Source organism: Ornithodoros turicata, chromosome 10 (genome assembly GCF_037126465.1).
Source record: "Ornithodoros turicata isolate Travis chromosome 10, ASM3712646v1, whole genome shotgun sequence".
NCBI lineage: Eukaryota > Metazoa > Arthropoda > Arachnida > Ixodida > Argasidae > Ornithodoros > Ornithodoros turicata.
The window spans coordinates 32,530,524-32,556,263 of NC_088210.1; the positions used below are offsets into that span (position 1 = coordinate 32,530,524).

At 44.6% G+C, this 25,740-nt stretch overlaps 2 protein-coding genes across 3 annotated transcripts in view; both read right to left on the minus strand.

Moving 5' to 3' along the window:
• Window positions 1-784: 784 nt before the first annotated feature.
• LOC135369938 (GTP-binding protein Rit1-like) lies at window positions 785-7,383 on the minus strand. The gene is made up of 6 exons (XM_064603543.1): window positions 7,218-7,383; window positions 6,871-7,024; window positions 6,674-6,730; window positions 6,526-6,599; window positions 5,788-5,979; window positions 785-4,994 (listed from the first exon to the last, which is right to left on the minus strand). Exons 2-6 carry the CDS (start codon window positions 6,974-6,976, stop codon window positions 4,731-4,733), a joined length of 693 nt encoding a protein of 230 aa, XP_064459613.1. The 5' UTR covers window positions 6,977-7,024; window positions 7,218-7,383; the 3' UTR covers window positions 785-4,730.
• A 1,433-nt stretch (window positions 7,384-8,816) lies between these two features.
• Window positions 8,817-25,740, minus strand: part of LOC135369939 (probable cationic amino acid transporter) — a 45,530-nt gene continuing 28,606 nt past the window's right edge. For both annotated transcript variants that reach the window (XM_064603545.1, XM_064603544.1), the window contains exons 4-12: window positions 23,214-23,444; window positions 21,702-21,910; window positions 20,806-20,964; window positions 19,882-20,078; window positions 19,170-19,294; window positions 18,376-18,687; window positions 16,451-16,769; window positions 15,586-15,713; window positions 8,817-15,081 (exon numbers count right to left, since the gene is read on the minus strand). In XM_064603545.1, the coding sequence (XP_064459615.1) occupies window positions 14,810-15,081; window positions 15,586-15,713; window positions 16,451-16,769; window positions 18,376-18,687; window positions 19,170-19,294; window positions 19,882-20,078; window positions 20,806-20,964; window positions 21,702-21,910; window positions 23,214-23,444 (1,952 nt within the window). In that variant the 3' untranslated portion in view covers window positions 8,817-14,809. The remainder of the gene's footprint in view (window positions 15,082-15,585; window positions 15,714-16,450; window positions 16,770-18,375; window positions 18,688-19,169; window positions 19,295-19,881; window positions 20,079-20,805; window positions 20,965-21,701; window positions 21,911-23,213; window positions 23,445-25,740) is intronic.

Below are 25,740 nucleotides of genomic sequence, written 5' to 3' on the forward strand. Positions count from 1 at the left end.
ATTCGGAAAATAGCGAAAGAACAATCCGGTTCTGACGATTCCAACAACTGCCAAAGAGCAAGAAACCAAAGTAGCGAAAAATAAGGCACACCTGCGTCAGCCAGCATGACAGATACGATAACGTGCTGATAACGCAGTACGAACGTTATCGCCAATTATCTTCTGCAAGTTCCAAACACCACCTTCCATGGTAGGTTCAATCATCACAGGATGCAAAATGCCTTCCCTACTCATGTCACACAAGCACACTCGATAACATAAGAAATAAAACAAACGAACACAGTACGCACGTGGAACCTGCCAAAAAAGCACGACTTGGATTGGATTGGATCAACGTTTGACTGGATGCCGTAAGTTGCTGTTACTTTACCGAACTCCGCTGACTTCAGCGTCAGTGACCTCGCATTGCAGACGACGTGCAATGAAACCGTCGTGCATAAAGCGAAACAAATTAAATTATCGGAGATGTACATTTAAATTACTGCGTATAACCAGAGTTCATTATTAGTTCCGTTGCAAACGTACGAGTTGACGCCAATTTCGAAATAACCGAGGCGAAATTTCTCCAGAAAAAAATAGCAGAAACAACAAAAGAGGGAAAGAGAGAGCAACAAATTTTGTATTTGTAATACCCACGTACAATCATCATAACGTGCAAGCTGCACAAATTCGTACGTGAACTTCAACGAATCAAATGGAACGAGCTTCTGAAACTGTGGAGGCCCACAAGTTATTAACATGGGAGGACAGTGGTTGCTACAAGTATATACGCAAGAACAACAAGGATTTGACTAATGCATATTTTATTTTAAATTCATAAACAGATGCTACTGTTGCACACTGTCACTGTTACATACTTCCTTACGTCAAGTACCCCGAAACTGGCGTTCAGGTTCACGAGAACTAACACACAATAGCGGCCACGAATATTGACAGAGTGGCAAGAAAAAAAATAAAAATAAATCTGAATGTGCAAAACGAAGTTTGTGGGCTGCCTCGTAATATCTTATGTAAAGTGTACCTTCGACACTTGCTGCTGTGAAGGTAGAGATGCATAAGTGTGTGACACGATAGAGATAGAAAGCCACTGGAAGATCAAAATTACAGTTATTGAGCAATAGCAGGCTGGAAGTATGTATTCTGGCACATGAAACATGTGAAACTGTACCACACAGTGCAAAGAGTGCCACTATACAACATGACATGGTCACAGAAGGAAGGTTTTTCGAAAGACATTTCCGAGAACTGTAAAGTGGCATTCAACAAATATGTATGAAAACTCAAAAGTGTTACTCATACATCTAAACATTTACAACAGTAATAGCGCACGCTTTTACATTGATTACCCATCTGCTGGGGCTTCTTAGAGACAAACATGCAAGATTTTGTAACATATCATTACAGTGCAACTTTGTTCAACTTTGATACAATGTTTGGTAGGGTTCGAGCACAATCTCAGGAGAAATGCTGGCATAGTGGAAGGTCATTAGGTGACATTGAATGACATTGAAAGAAACGGCAAAGACATGCATTGATAACAGTGTTAGACTGTGGCACCGAACGGCAAGGACACTGTCACGACTTTGTGTGTCTGGAAGTCGACAAAAATGGCAGTAAATCTCTTCTGGAAGTTAGAAGCATTCTGCTATTTAGCAAGAATAGCATACCCCTATATTTCAAAAATTCAGTTCGAATCCCCAAAAGTTAGCTGTTCTTGCATTTTTACACAGCTGTATCGGCCATAATAAAGTACAGGGTAATAGAGTACTGCACTTAAAAAAAAAAAAAAACTACATGTATAGCAGATGACAAGACTTTCATAGAGCATGTATCGAGTGCTCGAAAGCCTAACTCTCCTGAATCAATCAGTGTCGACAACTTATTACGCCACCTTCTGAAGGTGTCAAAGAATCATTGTTGCTTTGAAATGAACCCTAGAAGGCATAATCTAGTGAAGTCGAAAACAAGGGAAGTGCTCATTATTTTTCAATATCGTAACAAAGCAGCAAAATAAATATTGTAACAAAGCCTGATTCACTGCAAAACTATATACAGAGCTGCATACACACAACGTTTGGCAGGTGTTATAGCCCACTGAAAAATGTTTAGAGTGTGAGCAGATTTTTAATGTTTGCAATTTACTAATAGGGCAAAAACTGAACAGAGTGGCAATTCTCATATTACTTTAAGGTGTATACAGCCTCCAAGGTGTAATTTAACACATGAGTAGCATTTTTCATTCATTCTAGCTTCATTACGAATGCAGGACTCCACCTTGAAGAACATTACTGGTGTGCTCTCATAGAGGGGAAATGTTAGAATCACCTAAAGAAAGAGCACATGTTGCTTAGAGCATGACAGTAATTGAAAGGAAACTACTTCTACAGAACAGTAAGAATGACTGCGAAACTATCTACTATTCCATTTGCTCCTATTACTGAGCACATAGATGACGAAGACAAATTACTACACATGCCTATCTGAAAGGTATGTCCCCGTCATACAACCTTCCACAACGTTGTTTCTACAGTGTACCAGCGGGAACAGCAGCACTGAAATCCTCGTATGTCCCAGCATCAAGCAGATGTGCCTGTACATAATAAATATGTGTCTTTTCATACTCTGGAAGAAAAGTCGAAACCCCAAAAGATCAATATGCGCCACACTCCTGCCAGAAGAGCACGTTTAATGCCTTCATGCTGCTACGGCCTTCTCTGAAGTCCACCTCCTTTAAGGCCTTAATGATGACCGTCTGACGAGGGTGCTACAGGGATTACCTATGGCTGGCTACCAAAGTCAGGATAGGATGTTATGAAATGTAACTAAATATATAACTAGAGTGTGTGATGATGACTGACTACTAAGATCTGTGCACTCCAGCTGTCGGAACATGTGAAACCACAACAGCATTCGAAGAGAGTTCCAGCAAAACATAATCTACAGGCATGACAAGATGACTGGATGCTACATGGAGACTACTTGTAGCAGCAACATTGAAATATAACAAAAATATTAATACTCTCAGACTAGTCTTGCGTAGTAAATAAGGATTTTTTGTTAGTGCTAGGTGACAAGCCTAGAACTAACTGTTACTGTGGACACGGGCATAAATACTACTGGCAAAGAGATAGTAGTAACTGTATAGTATGACTTCGACTGGTCCAGACTACTACATTATAATGACCATGTCATATTCGGCAACCCCTATTCAGAGCCCTGGACGAACGATCCGCTACTCATCGGCCCACGACATCCGACATCGTGATTGGACAACGAAAATTTGAATTTTGAACGCGCAGAAGCGGACGTAAGACTACCGTAGCAGACGACAGCAACAGCTCCCATGAAAACGCGCAGAATGATGATGATAATCAACTTTAAAAGAAAGAAGCATCTCCCGTGGGACATCCACCGCTTGTACAAAAATACTAGGGTAAGCTAAGTATAAAGTATTGCAGAAATTGCAGTATGTTTTCTGCCTTCATACAAGGATCCAACCAATCGTGTGCTCGCTTGAAAATCTCCGAAGCAGACGACAGCACTGTCGTCTGCCTTGTCATTGTTTTATACGGGATATTGTGCAATAAACGGCAACAACTCTGGATTCCCTATGTGAATTAGAAGTGCAATCTTTGCAGTACATATAGTGTTCCCGCAAAATAGTTAAAATGCAAAATATGCGGTGGCCTTGAAAGCGAAAGTATGTTGCGTCAGTTTCTTAACAGGGCTGATAGCGTAGTATGAAATCAGTAAAAATAAATAGAAGTGCAGTACGGGATACCTAAATAATATCGTGTGAGAATGGCAGATATTACCAGTTACTACATAGTGGATAATATGTACTAAAAATAGTATCTCTGTTATATACGAAACACTCTGTGTAAAATACCACACAAAATAAAAGAATTAGGGTGAATACTGTAGATAAATACAGATTGCTAGCTGTTGCTCATTGAATATACATGCAAAATATGTGCTTGCACCTCAAAATTCTATCGTTCTATCGTGTGAGCTTTTGACTATTTACAGGAAACATACTTCATATACACAAAATATGTAACACTACCATTACAAGACTCGAGGCTGCCACTGAGGTCGGAGAGCTCGACTAGGAGGTTCGCAGAAATCTAGGTGGAATTTGGAAACAGGCTGGCAACCTTCATCTGGCCGACTCGAAAAATAAAATTCTGGGTCTAAAACTGTGTTTAATAAAAAGAAAGTAGCAACCTTCTACTACAGGTTTTCCCGGTGATTTTAATCCAAGCGCCATCGAAATTAATCCACGTGCCATGCAAACTTTATGGGGCACGGATTAATTTAGCTGGCACTTGGATTAAAATCGCCGGGAAAACCTGTAGTAGTGTTTCTGCTGCTGCCCATTCCAACCTAATTCAGCATCACCTTACTTCTGAATAAATTTTGGCTTAAATCCAATGATAGTATGGATACTAGTTTGAGGACAACACTTCCCCAACTATGCCATCTTTAGAAGGGTAGAGGGTGACACCGTTAGCGGTTCTTGAGGCACATTCACCAAGAACAAAGACATGAAACAAATCATGTTCCGTTGCCCTTATCGCAGGTCCGACTTGCATCGTTATGAACATACTTCACAACACTCGAGAAAGATCAAAGTGCATAGCTAGAGATCTGAAGCTCTGCTAAGGCTGACAGTGCTAAAACAAAAGGGACTGCCTGTTACAGAACCAGAACAAGTCGTCAACGACATGCTAAGTGTTCGCCGACGCTGTTCCACCTGGGAAGCAGCATAGTGAACGTCGGCAGGCAGCGACCAGTGCTCTCCAACGCTCAATCGCGGAGGACTTGTGCCCCGCGGCTCGTCGTAGGAGGAACTGCCTCTCCTTTTCTCGGCGGCGGATCTCCCGAACGAGCGTGTGGAAGACGTCATCCACGAAGTGGCGCAGCGCTGCTGAAGTCTCGTAAAAAGGACAGTTCATCTGACTGGCCAGGGCCTGACCCTCCTCTGTGGACACCTGAGTTGAAGAAGGAAGGTTACCATGTTAAGCACATCCTTGATTTTCAAAGGTCGTATTACTTGAGTCCCATTATCATACCAAAGAGATAGCGAGAGAGATAGCTGAAATTTTGCTAAAGCATTTTTGTAGAGTTTGTAGAAATGCAACTGTAAAAAGATTTATTCCGAACAACGGAATCATTTCCCGACAACTTTACTCATTGTAGTAGCAGACAGCAGACGAAAAGAAGCACGCTCTGACAAAATCTTGGAAAATATCGCGTGCAAGTCACTCTAAATATATGATGCAGGTATCAGTCAATCGTCCTTCAAAATCATTTTTTGCTCCTGAGACATTCAACCACATAGCTGTTTGTTGTCTTTGTTAAGGTCCAACCTACAGGTCTTCCCGGTGATTTTAATCCAAGCGCCATCGAAATTAATCCACGTGCCATGCAAACTTTATGGGGCATGGATTAATTTAGCTGGCACTTGGATTAAAATCGCCGGGAAAAACTGTAGTATCCCACTTTCCCGCATTCTGCAAAACTTCACCGAGGCTCTCTCTTGTCGGGACTCACATGAATACATTCAGGGAGAAACGTAGCGGATGTCATTGTTGCCAGCATAGATCGCTGTATGCCTCGGTTATTCACTTTCGCGCTGTTTTGAGTTATCAGCAACGAAGAGCGAACAATGGCCTGCATTGTGTGGACAGGTCGTGTTCGAACCTGATCATCCTTTTGAACATGTCACAAGCCTTATGTCATGTCGTACACGCGGTACTTCAAATGCTGAACTGTAACGATTACCTCTCGTGAGTTCTCAAGGTCACACTTGTTGCCGACCAGCACCATGGGTACGGATTCGGAGCAGCGCACCCTTTCTATTTGTTTACGGCATTCTGCGGCCATTTCAAAACTCCTCCGATCAGTGATGGCATAGCAGATGACGAAGCCTTCGCCGCACCTCATGTATTGATCACGCATTGCTGTGAATTCAATCTGGAAATAAAATGATGGTTGAATTTAAATTTGTATTGAAACTTTATTTCACATAGTAGCAGGTACAATATGGGAGGCCCAGTGCAAAAGGCTGCGAGAAGCAGCTTGACAAGGCTCTGCTGCAAAAGTTGTGATGGCTTTTCTTATTGCATTTTTCATGATTTTAAACTGCAGGTAACGATGATTTACTGGGAAAAATGGTAAATTGCGTAAAAATAAAACACGCCAGCAAAAATGGACAATGCCATAAACCACCTCTCGTGTCGTATCTAAATGATAGGACAGTTCCCGCGTAATTTATGAGCTTCTGCTATTTTGGTTGGACCACATGCGTGTTTTAAAACATTGTTCGAAAGCCTCCAACATTTGGCTGCGCCTCACATGAATTGTTATGTTCAGGATAACCCCATCATTATGTCTCCGCGACAACAAGTGTTACTCCATTGACCTTGAACGCATGTTGCGAAAAATAAAGTGACGAAACTGAACGTGTTTGTTTCTTTTTGGCACAACACACGCATTTTTGTATTACATGCAAGCACCTACCTGGCCAGCTGTGTCCAGTATATCAAGCAGTCCTGCTTCCCCGTCAATAACCGTTCTCTGCTGATAAGCATCCTCTATAAAACCAAACAACGAGATAAGAGAAAATCCGCCGATGACGTAATCGGTTACGCATGGCATCATCCCTTACCTATAGTTGGGTCGTGATACTCGAGAAAGCTATGAGTCACGAACTGGAGCGTGAGAGCTGTTGGGAAATAAGACATCGGTGTTTCTGAAAAAGCTAACGCCTTCCAAAACTTGCAGCCAAACACAACTGCCTCGAAAACAGAAAAAAAAAAAGAAAGAGAAAAGAAAAACGTAGTTACGGAGGAAGGTTAAACTTACCACTCTTGCCAACACCACCGTCACCAAGCACAACTATTTTGTAAACACGTACTCCAGCTTTCTGTGTTCCCGTGGGTACGTTACCGTGATTGACTGACTGCACCATGTTCGCATTTAGTGTGATCCCAGAACAAACTCATCAGACATTGGGACTCTGCAAACATATACAAACCCACATAAACGTATAACGACATATAGGATAGAGAAAGAAGTGCATTCGCTTCGGAAAAATAAGAAAGCTTCACCGCGATGCATTCTGTGAAGTTACGTTTTCAGTGAAACTTGAAAAATGTAAACATTTCCAACGTTAGAGTGGGATGGGTGTCGGTCAACCTTATCGGACTCACCTGAAAAATGACACACGCACAAGAGGAAACGACCAGTTGCGCCTCGGTTATGTCATATCGACTTTATCCTCTGTGACTTGGCAGATGAAAAGACAGTGCACGATAAACCAGAACGGACCACACAGCACGATAACCTCCAAACACCGATGTGACGCTGTGATTTGCTACCCAGTTAGTAATCCGCATCGTCTCACTGGGGTGGCGCCACATTTCGTAACCATTATATGATTCTGCTGTTGTGTACCTTCCCACCATACTTTCCCCTTTCCTTAATCAGTTTAATTAATAGTTTCATTCATTGCTTTAATAATTCGATCTTGATAACCGAAAATTACAATAAAAAAAAGGTGTAGAAAATGAAACGATAACGAAACTGATTAAACACGTTCAGAAGCCACGAGAAGTCAAAAGGAGCCAACAAAAAAGCGCCACTTTTGAATTGACTAAGAATATTGTGCACGATTTACCGCTTTTCATAATTTTCCCATTAAATTCCTCAAAGTACAGCTGAACATTTCGAAATGCCAAACAGACGCAGAAGCTCTGTAAACCGAAGCCAAACAGAAGCTCTGTAAACAAAGAAACTAAAACGCTCATTCGCACTGCCGAGATTGTAAATTCAAATTCTCTTCATTCCTTCTTTATACTGTGCATACAACCTGCCAGGGACTGCCGTTCGGCGCCCCCTCTGGCGAGGGCGCTCAATGCGGCTGCCCCTCTCGCCCCTCGTCGCTACGGTTCTGGTGGTTCGCATGGTTGGAGGAAGGCTAGAATTTTACGGAAGATTAAATTCAGTGTGACCTACTTCAATACTGTACTGGCATGGCGACGTTTCAGCACTTACAAACACCTATACCCAATAAATTACGGTAGTAATATTACGATATTCAGTACTTAATTCAATAACTATAACTTGTTTTTGTATTTAAAAAATCATTATGTTGCGGTAGCATAAATATTGCGATGTGTAAAATTATGTTTGGATTTTTTAATGATTCCCACGATGATATTAAAAAAAAAAACGCTGGATTTCCTACACTACTTCATGAATTATAAAAGAACAGACTGGAGAAGGCAGGCGCACTTTCTTGATGGGGGATCCCGTATCACTGCCCTTTCGTGGGTAACGACAATTATTCCTCTTTCCGCAATCATTAGCCAGGCCTGAAATTACCTAGGAGGTGTTGCCTAAGCCATCCTTAGGCTATCCCGGCTCTGTCCATCCTCAAACTGAATTGGGGGAATACCGCCATCCTCTTATCTTTGCCGCCGCGATCTTGGAACAACAATGGCGGCCGTAGCATACCGTACACATGCAGCGGCCGCCATTGTTGTTCCAAGGTTGAGGCAGGAAGTGTAAGCATGGCGCTACTTTCCCTAATCCAGTGACTCTATCCATCCTCACCCGATTGCGCCATCTGTTGAGCGCGCAGAGAATCTCCGGCTCAGAAGTCAGAAACGTGTGGGAAAATGCCCATAGAGTCACTAAATAAGCTACGCGTAGCTTATTTAGTGACTCTAAATGCCCATACCTTTGTTCCGTTGCAGTGCAACTGCCACCTGCTGTTCATCGCAGACATGAAACGTTGGCAGGTTGCTGGTTTTTATTGCGTATTTATGGCACGAGATGATATACAAAGACGGAAAACATCGTCTCAAGGATTGCACTCACATTCGAAATGGCGAAAAATGTGTAACGTTCTTTACATAGATACACTCCACATTATTATGCAGACCGGCGATTGAGCAAAATACCTGAAATAACACCGTTGCATAGGACTGTGCAAATGTTGTGAAAATTTAAAATTACGATAACGAAATGTAACGATGGTGAATGTAGTTACACAATTATTTCCTTATTGCCAGAATTTATTTTTGAGGATAATAATTATATTCCATAGAATTACATTAATAACGACTAGTACCGAAAGTACTCGAAATCTGCTGTGTTGTGTTGTCTATGTGTTTTTGCGCTGCTCAGGTTTGCCGTTATGGAGTACTCGCAGTACACTCATTTTGAATATGCGGAATACTGACGCACCGATATACTGAAACTGAAATGCGGCAATAAATAGGTACACTAGAAATAATTGATGGATCACTTTAATCAATGACTTTTCTGTACTTCTCGTTCTGTTCTACCGTATTCGAGTAATTTACTAAAAACGATGTGAAACAAAGTTCAAGCAAGCGACACTGAAGAGACGCACAGGAACGAGTTTTATGTGATGAGTTGAGTACTAGAAATGCGACTGTTAAAAAGGGCTTATATGTTAAGCATTACAATGATATTGTAATCAATGTAGATAAACTAATTGATATGACGTATGTATGTGTAAAAGCACACTGAACGTGTAAATTAGTACTAAGCTATGGCGCAGTGGATTTTTATATGATTTTCGTTATGCTACCGCTGTGAGTCAGGAAGACATGTTGAGTGTTGAAGCATGTTGAATGTACGTCTGTTCACCAGTGTGCGATAGATTTTCTCCAGGAACATTAAGGTTATGGTTGCTATGAATCTAAGGTATCCCAAAGTACATCAAGCCCGGTTCATTCGAAATTAGTTAATTCGAAATCTTGGTTAATTCGACCTTGGCTAGTTCGAAATCCAGCGCTCAGTTTTCGATATCACGGTTAATTAGAACCTCGCTCGCAATTCGATGGCCAGGTTATTTGTGATTCAGAATAATGTAAGTCGCGTTGACTGTCACGTTCAGTCATTTTCATGTGAATACGAAAAAAAAAAATACAATTTCCGAGTATTTGCACAATCCTACAGCTATGTTACAGCAACACTGCAGAAGTGCGCAATGTTACGATCCCTAAAGTGACGCTAAGGCAGAAACCCGAGGAGCACAGTGTGCCGACATGGCACCAGTGCATAGGCAGAAGTTGGTTAGCTAACAGGGTGCGCAAGAAACATAACCTCGAGCTACCAGGCCGCCCCTATGCTCTGACACATTCAGCACATTATACTGCCAGGTATAACGTAAACCTAAGTTTAGTGACACGCTACGTTTGAGTAAAAGTACACAAAAATAGAGTACATCAGAAAATGATATGTCCAACAGTGATAAGCGCTCCACAAATGCAGACCCCTGGTAACACAGATATTATCTGTATTTTTTTTATGCTGAGAGAGATATGGCAGACCAGTCCGAGAGTCATTATACATGTGTTTGACTGATCACAGGTGCCTCATACAAAGGCGAATACGTGATGGGCACAGGAGCCATTACTTGGTTTACAATAACTGTCTCCGATTATGAACGCTTAGCTGAATGTTCTGATCCTGAACTGACGCTGTTCATTTTAGGCAAGCAAGGTGGTTAGAAAGCCGCAATGAAAAAAAAGGGGGGGAAAGGCCAAGCACTGCGTTGTTTGAGTGAGGAAGACATACACATGTCGAATGTACGTCTGTTCACTAGGGTGTGATAATTTTCTCCAGGAACATACAGAGCGTTGTTGCTTTGAACCTATAAGGCATTCCAGAAGTAAATGTATCCCTGTTAATGCGAAGTTAGGTAATTCGAACTTGGCTAATTCGAAATTATGGTTAATTAGAACCTCGCTCGCATTTCGTGGGCCACCGTTACGTGGGTTATTTGTGATTCAGAATAAGGCAGGTCGCATGGACTGTCACTTTCAGTCAACAGGACGCAGTCGAAATGGCCAATTTAAAAATTATTTAAGCGTCAAAAATTAGCAATTTTTAGCGCTTAGCTATCGTTCCTTTTGATATAACGATACACACAGTAGACATGGGAGATCAACGACTATGCCCCGCGGTAAACGTCGTATCTACGGAGCAATTTCGGTCGGAAAAGTGCTCTCCCAATCGCCAGTCTGCGTTACGTTAATGAGTAAGGCAACCCCACCAGCTCTCTCATCATCGAAATGCATTTCTGTGCTGTTTTCATCCCCCTAAGATCCAATGAGGGACATTTCATTACAGGCGGGTGACAGATATGCTTTTAGATGTACACGTAATACTCATGGCACTCATATTGCCCACAGTGATTATGAATTTGCTCGTTGTGTGCCGCACTGTGAGGGCCGTATCTGCACGCACCGACTTTTCAGCGATTTCTGTCCAGAAATAAATGCCGCCCTCGCAAGGATTCAAACGAATTAATACCCCTGTCACACGGGCATTTTCGATCCTGCTCGACCGAACCTGCTTGAACCCAATGCAGATCGGGTGGTGTTACACGGCCGCTTCCAAGCAGGATCGAACTTTGATCCTGCTTGACAGTTCCCATAACAGGATTGAGAATTTCAAGACAGCTCGACGGCCGCCATTTGCATCCTCGACCCCGGTGAACTGTCATAACTTAAGACGGACATGCGAGCGAAGCTACAAATGATGCTTATATCGGTATACGATAAATTACCCCTAATATCGCTGTTATATAGGAAACGCGAAATTAATGAGTTCCGTTTATTCATTTGCACAGGTCAACCATTCAATGCACATTGAAAGTGGCCGTGTAGCAGCGTCAAAACTCGAGCGTACTCGGGAAGTTCGATGCAGATCGGATTCGAGAACGATCGAAATGCCCGTGTGACAGGGGTATAACACTCGAGATGTGCGCCAACCGCAGGACTGACAGGATGTTGGTTCGCACTGTGACTGTACGACAACCAGTCTCAGTGGGTCAGTTTGGAATCTGATTGATTAATTGATTGATCGAAACAAAATAAAGATGTCAAAAGAAATACAACCCTAAGAAAGATTTTAGCGTGTTTCTGCGCCGTCTGGGAAATAATTTCAGACCGCCGTGTTTTGGGGGGTTCCATGCTTTGTTGCTTAATCCGCGGAAAAAATCGGGCTTTATTGGAGGAGGCATAATACAAGGTAAAATCGGGCAATATTGGATGTAAAAAAATAAATAAAAAAAAACGCTTCTAGAGGCCGCTAAACAATCATTCACCGACAGGAATCGCTTTCAAGTTGGTGCACGAGAAACAGCCCTAGAACTGCAAGCTCTGTGCGTTTGACCTGCGGTGCTACAATGGGCGTTCTGATACGACAAATATTATTTGCATATAAATATAGACATTATCCGGCGTCCCCCAAATGCCTTGTCGTATAGGCGATGCTACCGCTTTGGCATTAAACACACAGTTCCGGTGGAAACGCGTCTCAAGCACTCATGGCCAGTCCCGGAATATAGCCAGTCCCGAGTAGTTTGGGACTAACATATCCATTTTTTTTTCTTTTACCAACCAATCAATCAATCAATCACTCATAGAAACGTCAATCACAACGAACACAGCGACATCGCGACTTAACAGGCGTTGGAACTACTTGATTTGTGACTACATGTTGTGCACCATTAATGTAAGCATGCCACAACCTCTTTGTTGAAGATCATTCTTTGTTTCCACACAACGCCAGATTTTTTTTTTTTTTCACACGAGACATGTGAAAACGGGTCACAGATCGGTATTTGCTGAAAAACTTCAATCGCCATCACATCATCGACTTATCAGCATTCACTTCCATATTCACACACGTCCTCACGTTGCGCATATTTTTTTTTAATTCATCTCATTTCAAGTTCATAATTTCGTTGGTGCGCAAGATTACCTTCACTTCCATTCACGCGTTATAATCATCAAGTTCACTCTTCATATCACCTTAATCACTTCACTTTCATGTTGCAGGTCTCTTCCAACATCGCCGTAATTGCCACTCACATCACCGATCCCATCACTTCACTTTCATGCTCCTGTTGTCTCATCACGAAACATCACCTCCAGCACGGCTACTCCACGCCACGGATCCTCTTCTAAATCTCACAGGTATTCACGAATGTGAATTTCCCTCTTGACTTCACAACCCGTCTGCGGACACTCTTCTTCACTCCACTCTCACAACGAACACCTCTCCATGCGCCCTGACCTCATAGTCCCATCATCCCATCAGCTTCGAACTGTTCACAGCGAAGGCCATCGTGTGAAAGCCATTCAACAAAGCCCTCAGTCACACCACACGAACACACGCTAGTGCGGTCCCGGATAATACGATCCCGGATAATACGATTCTTTTTCTGTCACGTGAGGAATGTTTTCCAGCTTGATACGATCTCCCGTAAAATACGAACATTTCTACAAAGCCCTCAGTCACACCACACGAACACACGCTAGTGCGGTCCCGGATAATACGATCCCGGATAATACGATTCTTTTTCTGTCACGTGAGGAATGTTTTCCAGCTTGATACGATCTCCCGTAAAATACGAACATTTCTACATACCCGCGATCACCTTGCAAATCACAGCCGTTATGTGATGACGAATGTTCTCAGCTGCCAAACGACATGCCCGTGTGTAAGATTACTTTCGCTAATGGTATATACGTGCCACGAAAACAGTTAGACAAGCTACCACGCCAGTTGCGATAGATTCGTTAAATCGGGATATCGCTGTGAATACTTGACGTATTATTAACAGCTTTACGTGAAATATATAAACTTTAAACGAGCTATGAGGAAGAACATGGTTTTGTGAAATCTCAGTAATGCAATCATGCTCGTATGACGCACAAATCATTGCGCCGATGACGTTATATGGGTTGTTTATTGAACACTTATTGCGTGGGAAAACGGTGCCATCTAGGGTAGACGAAATTAAGTGAAATTTTTTTTCCTATATAGAAACAAACAACTAAACACATGAATAACGAGCCACTATGCCACTTTGTGGAGTTGCAGGGTAAAGCTAATAAATAAATAAATAAATAAATACATACATAAATAAACGAGTAAAGAACATTACGTAATAGCCCGTGTTAAGTTCCGTGCGTGATGCATGCAAATTGTAATTTCACTTTTGCTCGCATGAATGTCAATAGTTGTTACTTTGAAGGCTTATGGAAATAAGCTCAAAAAAGAAAAATAAATTCGGGTGATTTCAGCCAGCAACAACTGGAACGCAAGGCCTCCTGGTGTCACCAGACGATGCTAAGAGCGTTGTGACCTGAAATCATGTCGCAAGGCTGAAACGCGGACTTTTAATTGGCGGTTGTGATAGGTAGGACGTTTATCTAGCACACAAATGGAAACCTCTTTCAAAACTAGCGCTCACTTTTTCGTCGTCGTATTCATGAGCCATTCCTGTGCTGGCGGAATTTGTTTGCAGACGACATTGGTTCGCAGACGACAGTGGTTTGCACGCATTGGTTTGCAGACGAGCATTTGACATGGCGCTGATGGCGGCTCGATCGGCTATCGAAAGCACGGTCGTCATTGGTCATCTTTTAATGAATACGTCACGTCGTTTTAGCGATCAGGCTTTGTTTACTCCAGGTGGCGTTGGCAGTCCTGGAGACGTTGGTAAGGTGCAGTTTGTAGAACGCGAAGGGGAGTGTATATGCCTTGCATTCCAGATGCCGCTTTAACTCCAATTGGCATCAAATGAAATAAAATTGTACCGCCGCGAATATGTCATGGAATGACAGCACCTCTTGTTCTGTTGCAGCAGGCGTGCAGTTCACACAAAACATTATTGCATTAAAATGCGATTTCACCGTAGATTAATTGATAGATTAGCTCAATATGCGGACACATTTCAATGTGTGTCCCCCTAATCAAAGGTGTGCCACTGCGGTTTGGAGCCGTTTTGTGGCGCTGTGTTACCTTCGCTGCCGTCTGCTACCCTCCCGTTTGCAACGTCTGCTAACTTCGTGGTCAATACGTCTGCTGGAAAGAAGACGTTGGCTCCCGTTGCAGATGACGCAGGTGGAACTGGCGTGCGCAAGGTGAACTTTTCCTGCGGGATTTTCAGCTCGATTCGCTCCTCCATGAGAGCTTCGAGGCTGCTCTGCTTGATGCCGTAGAAGAAATACATCAGCATACCTGAAGAGCAAATTCGTTATTATAGCGATGATAAGCGGCTTAATGCATGAGTAGCCTTGCCCATGTGAATGAATTTTGGTTCTAAGAACGTGTCTGCGTATAACACTTGACATAAGTGCGGCTAAACCTTTGGGGATTTTGTCAAACGCCTTTAAATGCGATAGCTTCATAGCGCTACATTGCGATGCTGATTTTCAGGAGCCCGCACACCCTTTCGGTGCCATTACAACTGCTGCTTCTCCATAACGGTTATGGACGGACCGACACCGCTGCATTATTGACAAAGGGCTTGTAGACCGGTAGACATTTTCAAAAAGCATATTTCAGTTCTTATTGTGTACCTTTGTATGGTCGAGTCCAGTAAAAAAAAAAACGCAATATGATATACGCAAAGCGACTGGCACTATTGTCATCGCTATCAAACACGGGTAGTATCGTTCTCAGATGCAATGCTAGAATTTGCCATGCTCCACGTGATACACTTGCACTGTGGATGCAACTCACCTAAAACCATCCAAACAACGAACCGGACGAGTGTTAAGATAGATAGCTTGAAGATAAGATAGATGTTCACAACAACGGCGATAGAAGGAACCACGGGAACGCCCGGAGCTTTGAACTTCAGGTCGCATCTGAAACAAAAACCTTGGTCATCGAAGCATCGTCTTTCGAACTGATCAAAGATGAGGTCTGTTCACTGGGCGTGCCACTCCCAGCTGTGTGTCGCCCTTCTAGAGGAGTAACAACGTCCACAGCTGGAAATGACACGCTTGATGAAACATGTATTCCGCGTGCCGCCACAGAGCTTCGGCTTATTTCTTTTTCTATGAACAACAAGAGTGCGCTTGAGGGGAGGTTAGCTTCGCGGTGGTGGTAGTGGTGGTGATGATGCTTGCCGTAGTCGGCCCCGCTTAGGCGGGCAACGTCGCAACTGTCGCATGGGGGGATCGTGCGTACCTGGGCCGACTTCATGGGGAACTGTGCCGACATTTGTCTTAAAGCGTCTGAGAAAAACCCAGGCAGTACAGCCGGCACCCAGATTCGAACCCGATCACCTCCCAGTCTCGGCGTGGAATGCCATTATCGTAGTCACTATTGGGCACAGGAGCTGGTGCTAGCTTCGCGGTGCACTAAAGTCGCCTTAGAAGTCGGCCCAGGACGCACGTTCTCCCCGGGTGTCAGTCGTGACGTTGCCCACATACGTGAGGCCGACAACGGCAAGCCCTTTCACCATCACCACCACCACCACCACTAATGTCCCGGGACTGCGCTGTAACGTGGTATTTTTCAAATTTCGCGCGCTTTTTTTTGTGTGTGTGTGAATATGGCGACTATACATTGTCACGTGTCAAACATGCAAGAACCGTACCTAGCCTGAGGCTGCTTAGCGATGAGGAAGACTGAAGCGAGGATCCCCAGAAGGCACACGAAGAATAGAATGAGCACGAAGGCATTGCCTCGTTCCAGGGCACCCAGCCCACAGACGATGACCAGATCAAAGGCAATGGTGAACAGGTAGAGCAGACCCACAAGCTTCATGACACGCATACCGGTGTCGTCAGTGGCAGGACCCGGATGTGGAAGAAGGAAAGGGAACAAGTAGCCCAACTGCTTCTGTTTCATCTCCCACCAGGAGGGCTGCTGGAACATGTCTTCCTCTATGCTCTCGCCCAGCATTGTGCCGTAGTCTGTGCAAGACGCATCAGAGTCTTAGCCATAGACATCATAAGAGGAGAGGATAGAAGAGAAGCTGGGAGAGAGAGTAATGGGGGAGAGCAAAGCGGTTGTACGGAGGCGAGGCCCTCTCCCAGCGTCCAAGTCCTTGAGCCGCCATGATCGATATTGTGGATTCGGCCGGATTCGACCACAGCCTTTCCTACGCGTGAAGACCAGGCGCGTTCGCCGCGACGGTATCCAATCCAATGCAAGTCGTGCTTGCTTCCGCTGGGCTCCGTGTGCCATGCCGTGTGCGAAGTGGGTTTGTTTTGTCCGCTTGGATTGTGTCTTATTCCGTAGGGAACGGGTGTTGTACGGTTTAAGCCTTGTGCCGCGACATGAAAAAACGGCGCACCGAACTCGTAGGAGACACCGTTGGTAACACGCTAGGCGTACCGTATCGACCATGGCGACTCACATGCTGAGATGCCCCCCTTCGCTGGCTTGGTTTCTAGTTAATATCAGAGTTCTGTGCTCTTAGCAGATATCCACAGATGTCCAAAGACACTGACACGTCAACGGATGGGTGTTCAAGTACAATGGATGCTCTTGTACTGTATATCTACTTCGGGTCAGGGAGGAGCTTAAAGGGAAGGTCACATCCGGAAACCCGTTTATGAAACCGACACCACTACGTTCGGCTTTGTCCGACAGTGTACTTGGCTAATTTTTTCGTCAGAGAAGTGCTTAGATATTACATATACGAATTTTAAAGATTAGCGCAGCTTCCGCAGCAGCAGCGGCTCCAGCGACAGCGAGATCAGCGTGACGTCACTCACTAACCGGAGGAGTGAGAGGGTGGCGCTCAGAGGATAAAGGCACCGTCCAGACGCCCCCCGCGGCATCCATTTTCTCAAGGCCGTGCTCTGATTGGTGGTGTAGGGAATGACGTTTTCTCGTTTCTCCCAGAGAGAGAATTCCGGCATACTCTCAACATCCGGCAACTGCACTTGTCACGTATCTCATGGAATAACAGTCAAACCTCGCGACTATTTCGGTAAGATGAGTATTTAAAGAGACTTGAACATTGAAATAATTTATTTTACTCAAGAAAACAAGCTTCTCATCAGATGAAGGACGGACTCTGTCAGAAAGCTTGTTTCCTCTTTTTTTTTTTAGTAAAATAAATTATTTGAATGTTTCAACCTCTTTAAATACTTATCTGATTCACTTGCGAGTGCTAGATTTTTCTCATTTTTGCCTGTTAGTTTTCTGCTATTTCGGGTGAGATTTTCGACACCGCGGCCAATGGAGGAATAAAATGGCTATATGACACTATAGTTTCCAAATCGATTGGACTGGATGCGACCGCCCCTTTAAAAGCAAGACAGTGGCAGTTAGCCGCAGTTTGCGCCGTCTCATTCGAGAACTAAAACTGTCCAGCGTGTCATTCAGTGGCTCAGCATGACCTCGTACGGGTCTTCAAGTCCGGCTCACTGGTTGAGCCAGGTCTGTGCATGCAATATGAAAGGTATACGGTTAACCTTGTTTGTCTGTTACACAGTTCTCGTCGGTGTTTTTTTATATACCACGCGAAAATTTAAAGCACTGAGACACACTTAAAGACACTGAGCAAACCTTGAAAGTCCTGGTCCTGTCCTCCCTTGCGTGTCATGCCTGCGGGATCCAATATTCCGGGTGCCATACTTTTATGTTCTTCTTCGTCACTGTCGGGACTGACGATCCGGTTGGAACGTTTGGTGCGGATGGTAGTGTTTGAGCTGCTTATGTTTGTGAAGGCTGGCATTATGGGCGGCGGCATCTCTGTGCTGGGCGTCGGGCACTGGGATCGCACCGACTCGGGCAGCAGCTCCACGAGCGTCTTGGTGCGAGGCTGGTAGCGCAGAAGTAGAACACAGGTGGACACCAGGGTGTAGGCCATCAGAGTGCCTGCGCGTCACCGGGCAATATATTAACGTCACCACGCAGGTCTTCGTGCACCCTTGCAACACCCTTTCTTTCTCGCTTCACCAATTCTTCATTTTTTCATCCGCACATCTCGCGAACGGAATTGTCTACCGCAGAACGTTGCTGATATCCGCGACTCACCCACCTTCAAGGACACACTCGAAGATTTACCTTACCACCAACCCCATTAACATCACGCATGTGTCAGTCGTGTCCATTGTACTTGTAACTATATTACCTGTATTGCTATTGTGTTTCTGTTACATTTGTATTTACTGAGCTTTATCTTTTGTTATATGCTTGTCTGTTTACCCCTCCCCTCTGTAATGCCTCACGGCCCTGAGGGTACTATAAATAAATAAATAAATAAATAAACCAAGGGTACAATAGCTTTTTAGCGTTTCATTCATTCAAGATGTTTGCGAACTGCTTTCTAGCTCACAGGACGTAAGGAATGGACCAACCTATTGACATCATCTCAACCAAGACATCCAGGCTCATGATCATAGAGACGACGGCTGTTGCGCCCCCTAGAATGAGCGTAGCGAAGGCCGGTGTTTCCGTGATAGGCCAGACCTTCGAGAGGGCTCTGTGCACATTCGAGAGAAAGACACCCACTTGAGACATTGCATTTCATTGAAAGTTTCAAATTTCATGTCGTTGTAAGCGTTACAAGACTATCGTTATAAACGGTCGATGCGTTATAAACGGGCGCAATAACATAGCAACAGACGGTAAGATTTTGTAAGCATTACCGTGAATGCGTTATACGTGGTGTAATAACTGCCACACAAACGGCCGATATGCAACATAGCGACTATACGTTATAGCCTTATAGAAGACTCAGTAACGCTTCTACGAGTTACTAAGCCGTAAGGATTGTAGGGACGGCAGGAATACCCGTGTCAATTCGATGTAATAATCCTGATATTACCGAGATATATGCCGAACAGCGGATACACGCCCCAATGGCCCCGTCAGTTAGATATACAGAGTATCGTGACATGTCTATCGGTTATTAAACCGCACTTTACGAATTATTCCTACAGTGAACAGTAGTCGGTTTCAAGCCGCGGTATCGCTATAACCAGCACAACGTTATAAACGGTCTACCAACGGCGCTATGCCGTTTCTTTCTAACGAATAACGCACTGGATAGGAATGAGTGATGGTTACCTGAAGATGAGACCATCCTTGGCCATGGCATACACAATCCGTGGCATTGGGAACATGGAACCCAACATGGATACAACGAGTCCCGCAAGGGCACCTAATGCAACGATGTAATGACACGAAGGAGCTCCGCGTTGGGCAAACATTTCCACCAGGCCAGAGCCAGCATTTATTTGAGAGTATGGCACGATTAATGTCACCTGCAGAATCGTCAACGTATCAGCCTTTTTATCCATCGTATTAAATGGGTTATGACACAGCAAAGGTTCGCAATAGACAAGCAGAAAGCAGGCACGGCGAACATTGACACTCATTGCGCTATCACATTACTGTAGAAGCCTCCACCAGTGAGGTAGCCGCGGGAGAGGTCACGTGCTTTGGGTAGCCAATAGGAGCGGCAAAGGGTCCCGCTCCTCTGGCGTCATAGCTCGGCATCATCGCGAAGTGTGTTCAAGTGTCTGCGTATATCGCTAAATACGACAGACAAAAAAAAAAAACAATACTCTGGCATGCACTACAAAGCACTGGGTGATATCAAAGACTGGACCTGCATGATACAGTCGAGCCCGTTTTTTACGACCTTCGATATAACGATTGCGATAGTACGATCAAATTGCTGGTTCTCCCCAGCTCACCCATTGAAGTACACGTAAACAAGCCATCGATATAACGATCGCCGTGAAAGCGTTTCCTTGCGTATAGCGACCAGAATTCTCCCGGCGGCCGGTAAAACGCGTGAAAATCGATTAACGATAACCCTGATATAACGATCTGATTTCGCGTTCCCGTAAATATCGTTATAAACGGGCTCGACTGATAATAAACCGCAAGCATCACGATCCTTGTAAAGTTGTTGGAAACTGCAACTATTTCGTCTGCCTAAAGTTGGATTCTGGACGGCACGTAGCCCACTAAAGGATGTCTTACCATCATGCTAGAAGTAATATAGGCAGTAAGCACAATGGCTAAGCTGAGAATGATAGCGGTGGGGATGGACCACTTGGGGTTTTCAGCTTCTTCCCCCGTTGTGGCGATGATGTCGAACCCGATGAAAGCGTAGAAGCATGTCGCTGCTCCAGCTAGCACCTGGGGAGGGACATGGAACATGCTCTATTGCAGAAAATGGAGGCGGAAAATCGAGTAAGATGTACTGCTTACGACACACTTGTGTGAAACCTCCAGCCCGCGGCCCAGTTGTCCCCTATCGGCGGAGTCGCGCGCGAAGGAGCTGTGCCATTATCGCTTCCGAGGGGAGGCCGTGTTTCACACAATGCCACCAATCGGGAGAAATCATCTGTGGTACTTGGGCGTCGTCTACTAGCACGGAGGAAAGAATGCTAGCAGACGACGCCCAATTATTTAAGATCTCTCCTGATTGGTGGCGTTGCGTGAAACAGGAAACCCTACGCGACCTCCCCTCAGAGGCGATAATGGTACAGCTCCTTCGCGCGCGACACCGTCGATAGGGGACATCTGGGCCACCTGTTGCAGATTTCAGACAAGTGTGTCGCAAGCAGTACTTCCTCGCATGAACACGGCCCTTGCAAGATGGAAACATTTAAAAACCGTTTATTATCTGGAAATGAATTTAATCATATCTGATTAATATTTTTTCTCATGTTTGTAATAGAAATCAGTAAAAAGGACACCCAGAACATGTAGGAATGGGAAAATATGCCGACCCGGTGAAGGTAAGTGGACACACATGTTGAATAGTAGCGAAATATCGCCGCTGAACCTAGGGCATCCATCAAATGAACCTGGGTGTGTCAGAGATAAATTTCTAGTCACCTTGCCCTAAATAAGATAAAAGTACGACTGACCCCAGACCAGCCGTAAGGCAAGAATCCCCCGTGCTTCGTCCAATTGTCGGAATCAACGTAGAAGAGACCGGCCCCCATGATGAAGACCCAGACAGCGAAGTTGAGGCAGTTGAGAACGTTGTTGAAGAGGAGGGATTTCTTGACTCCAGCTACCATAAGGCCGGTCATCAGGACTGTTACGATCGCCGCCAGGAGGTCCGGCGTGTGACCTGTTATGAAGAAGTACGCGCCGTTATGAGTTTTGCCCTGACGTCATCATTGACATATCGCTATTGCCCGTAAGGTACGCCATTGAACGCGCGACTCCGACTGGCTTGTCTTGGCTATGGTCTGTAAGGCTGAAACTGCATGGAGCGTTTTTTCGACGAGTGCAGGACACGCGCGCGCTCGGCGCGCGTGCGACCTTCGAAAAAACCAGTTTTGCAATGCACGCGGAGTGTATACGCTGAAATCTGCTGACTGCAGATATTCGCGCGCGTCCGGGCGCACTTTCCGGCGACCAGACAGAGTCATGGCCGCCGTACGCGCGGCAGACGAAGTTGCGTAGAGTAGCAAGCCAGCCCTAGCTTGGCTAACATCTCTATAAACACATAATGAAGAAGAAGAAGAAGAAGTTGCGTTTGAGTGGCTCGCATCAATTCTCCGGACAATGTCCACGGCGCTAAATTTACTTCTACATTTACTTCTACATTTCGACGATATTTGTAGCGAATGAGCGCGGAAATCGTAGAAAACAACAGCTTCGTCACATTCCAAAAAGCGCTTGTGGTCGACGAACTGGGTTTTCCGGTAGACATTGCAGACGAATGAGGGTACACTTCCCCATGAAGACGGCCCAGGGTGCACAGTAACACCACTGTCCCCCACTTCTTCCTGCTGTCCTCTCTCCATCTGTCCACGTCTGTACGCCGCTCATAGCCACAGTTGCTTCGCGGCTCTAACATGGAACAAAAAAAAAATGCGACGAAGCTGGCAACATAGGTGCGCGTCACTCGCTCTGAACGCGTCCCATGCGTTTCGGCTGGTCGTCTCGCGGGCGTTTCTTCGTCGCGCGTGCAAGGCCACGGCGCGCACGCGGCGTTTTTGACGCTGAGAATACGTTCCACGCGTTTCGGGCTTTATTGTTTTGCCTCTGGAATATCTGATAGCAGCATTTGACCATCACAAGGAGCCGCCGGGAAACATATCACGAGGTTGTTTGGCGAACAATCTTGCGAAGGTGTCTATATACGCTAAGTAGTTGGAGAAGCTTGGCAAAAAGAACGAAAGATGGCGCTTTCGCGTTGTATAGCGTCCATTACACAGAGGGTACAGAAGCCACTTGGCTACATGGCTTGGCTTGGCTTGGCTTGGGTACATGGCTGATAATTTTCTAGGACGAGTAACAGACGTTACCAACCGCTAGGATTTTAGATTCCCTATATAATGTTGCTCAGATTTTAAAGTACCAGTACTTTAAAGTAAAGTAAAGCACCATAGTAACCCCCCAGCGTAGTAATACAATGTACCCACCAATTATAGTTCCGAAGATGTTTCCGAAGGAGGCTCTGATAGCACCATCCAACATGGCGTCGATGCAGGCGCTGATGGCGCATGCTCCGGCAGCCGATCCAATCAGGTACTCGAGAATCATGTTCCAGCCAATGACGAAGGCGACAAACTCGCCCACGGTGACGTAGCTGTACATGTAGGCGGATCCTGTAGTGTGAGGTACGCGGACGCCGAATTCCGCGTAGCATACTCCTGAAAGTGGTAAAACGGTGATATCATGTATAGGGGATTCAAAAAAAGAGCGTGGAAAAGAGAAACCCATAACAATCGTGCTAAAGTCCATTTGAATCCATCAAGTGTTCTACAAGAAAGAAAATAAGGAGATATTACGACCAATGATGAAGGATGAAAGTCACTGAAAAGGTTAGCCAGCTGTAGGGATCGAACCCACATCTTCTGGATTACGGATTACCGGTAATCCAGAAGATGTGGGTTCGATCCCTACAGGTGGCCAACCTTTTCAGTGACTTTCATCTTTCATCTTTCATCCTTCATCGTTGATTTCTTAGGCAATTTGAGGCTTTGTTTGTGTCTGTCCCTTCTATGTGTTCCAGCCTCTGAACATCAGTTTCTCTCTTGTTTATTACGACCAATGTTTATGGGGGGATCGTATCTTAGGTTCCCGAAAGACCTCTAACATGACCAGTTACGCAATCGTTTCTTTCCACCAGATAAAGTGTAAGTTGAAAACGTCAGAGATAATGTCCTGCTTCCCTCTTTTCTAAAAAAAAGAAAAAAGAAAAAAAACCTCTCCTAGTTAATTGCCCTTATACTTCCTCTTCCTGCTTAAACAAGCACTGACGTACTCCTCCTTTTTCCCATACTGTTATTTCCAGTTCTCAATTCCATACGAACATGTTGTTACTTTGTTCCTTTCCCATTGATCCCCTGAAGCTAAGCCTCGATTTTCCTCTGTATACGTATACCTCCGAGATCATGTTCATCGCTCGACGGCCGTGTACCTTTATTAGCTTCGTTGTTGGCGAACTGCAGTCGATGAGTCGAATTAAGGTCAAATCCCCGAAGGGCACGCACCGCTGCCGGTTCATCATTCGAGGCGTACGTGATCTGTGCGTAGGCTGTATGTCTGTGTCCCCCGTTAAACGATGGTCATTAGTCAATATGTCGGAGACCGTTTTCGATAAGGGGATGTTTTCAATGTGTCACGAGGAAATGTTCTTCTTCTCCATATAGGCAAGAACGATGCCATCTTTTTTTTTTTTATTCGAACTTAGCGCCGTGCAGCAACTGTTGATATGAGCATAGGCGTGACAGATGGAAGACCGAAGTAGAGGTTATTGTGTGATACGCGTGCTAGAGAGCCAAAACACAAAAAAAGTACACGAACATGCTACCGCAAATACTAAAAAACTAAAAATAAAAAGAGGTTAGAATCCACTCGAGCTCTGCTTGGATACTTGGCTGCAATATTTTGAATACTAACCTAATGTTTATGACGATTACGAAACCATACCTAAGTGGCATTTTCCATATGAGCACCAGGCGTCGGTGCATTATCGATTGGCATCGATTTTTCCTGTTGCCTTCCGTTCATGTGCACCCGGAAACAATCACCTGCGGCTCTTTGTCCTTATTTTATGTATACATGAATTACGGAAACAAAGAGTAGCGCCGACCAATCACTTCTAGCACGCGGTAAATGCAGACTCCGTCGAAACTGCGTGTTCAAAATTATAGGATTGTGAAGTCGGTCCACGCGGCGAAACCCGAGCAATCACCTATACCATATAGGGAGCCAGCCGCGGTGGTTCCTTTGTGTCTGGTTCTTTTCAATGTTGTAAATATTGTACAGAGGCCGTTGTCATCTTGCATTCTATATGTTTCATTTAGTGTTTCGACAATAATTTTTTTTCATTTCATTTATTGGAACATTTTTAAAAACCTGTACATCACAGGGTGGCCAAAAAGCAGCAAAAAAGCTGCTTGACTAGGGCACGACCCTTTATCACTCATCATTGATAGTTATATCAAAATCTAGCCGTAGAAAAACATATAAAGGAACATATACCCGAAATGCATGCACTGCACATTGGAAACAAATCAGCATAATCAGCTACACAATGCACCACGTATGCTTAGTGTCCTTAGGAAGGACAATGACACATCATTAACGTGCAAATTCAGTGCGGAAAACCTGTTTAGTATATGTGGAAGGCTATAGGTTAGCGACTGGCGTCCGTAATCTGTCCTCAACTTAGGAATCTTCCATCTTGCAGTGTGGCGCGTACGCTCGGTGAAAGATTGAAGTGAAAAAAAGCGATAGAAGAAATGTATTGTTTTGTTTTACAGCAGTTACATAGGTTTTTAACAAAAAGTAACTTTCCAAACAGCAATCTTCCTTAGAACCTTCGTTATCCTTGAGAGAACTGATGTTCTGAGGCTGGAACAACATGGAAGGGACAATCACATACAAGGCCTCAAGTTGCCTAAGAAATTCACGCCTTAATTAATTATCCTGCCTTTTAAT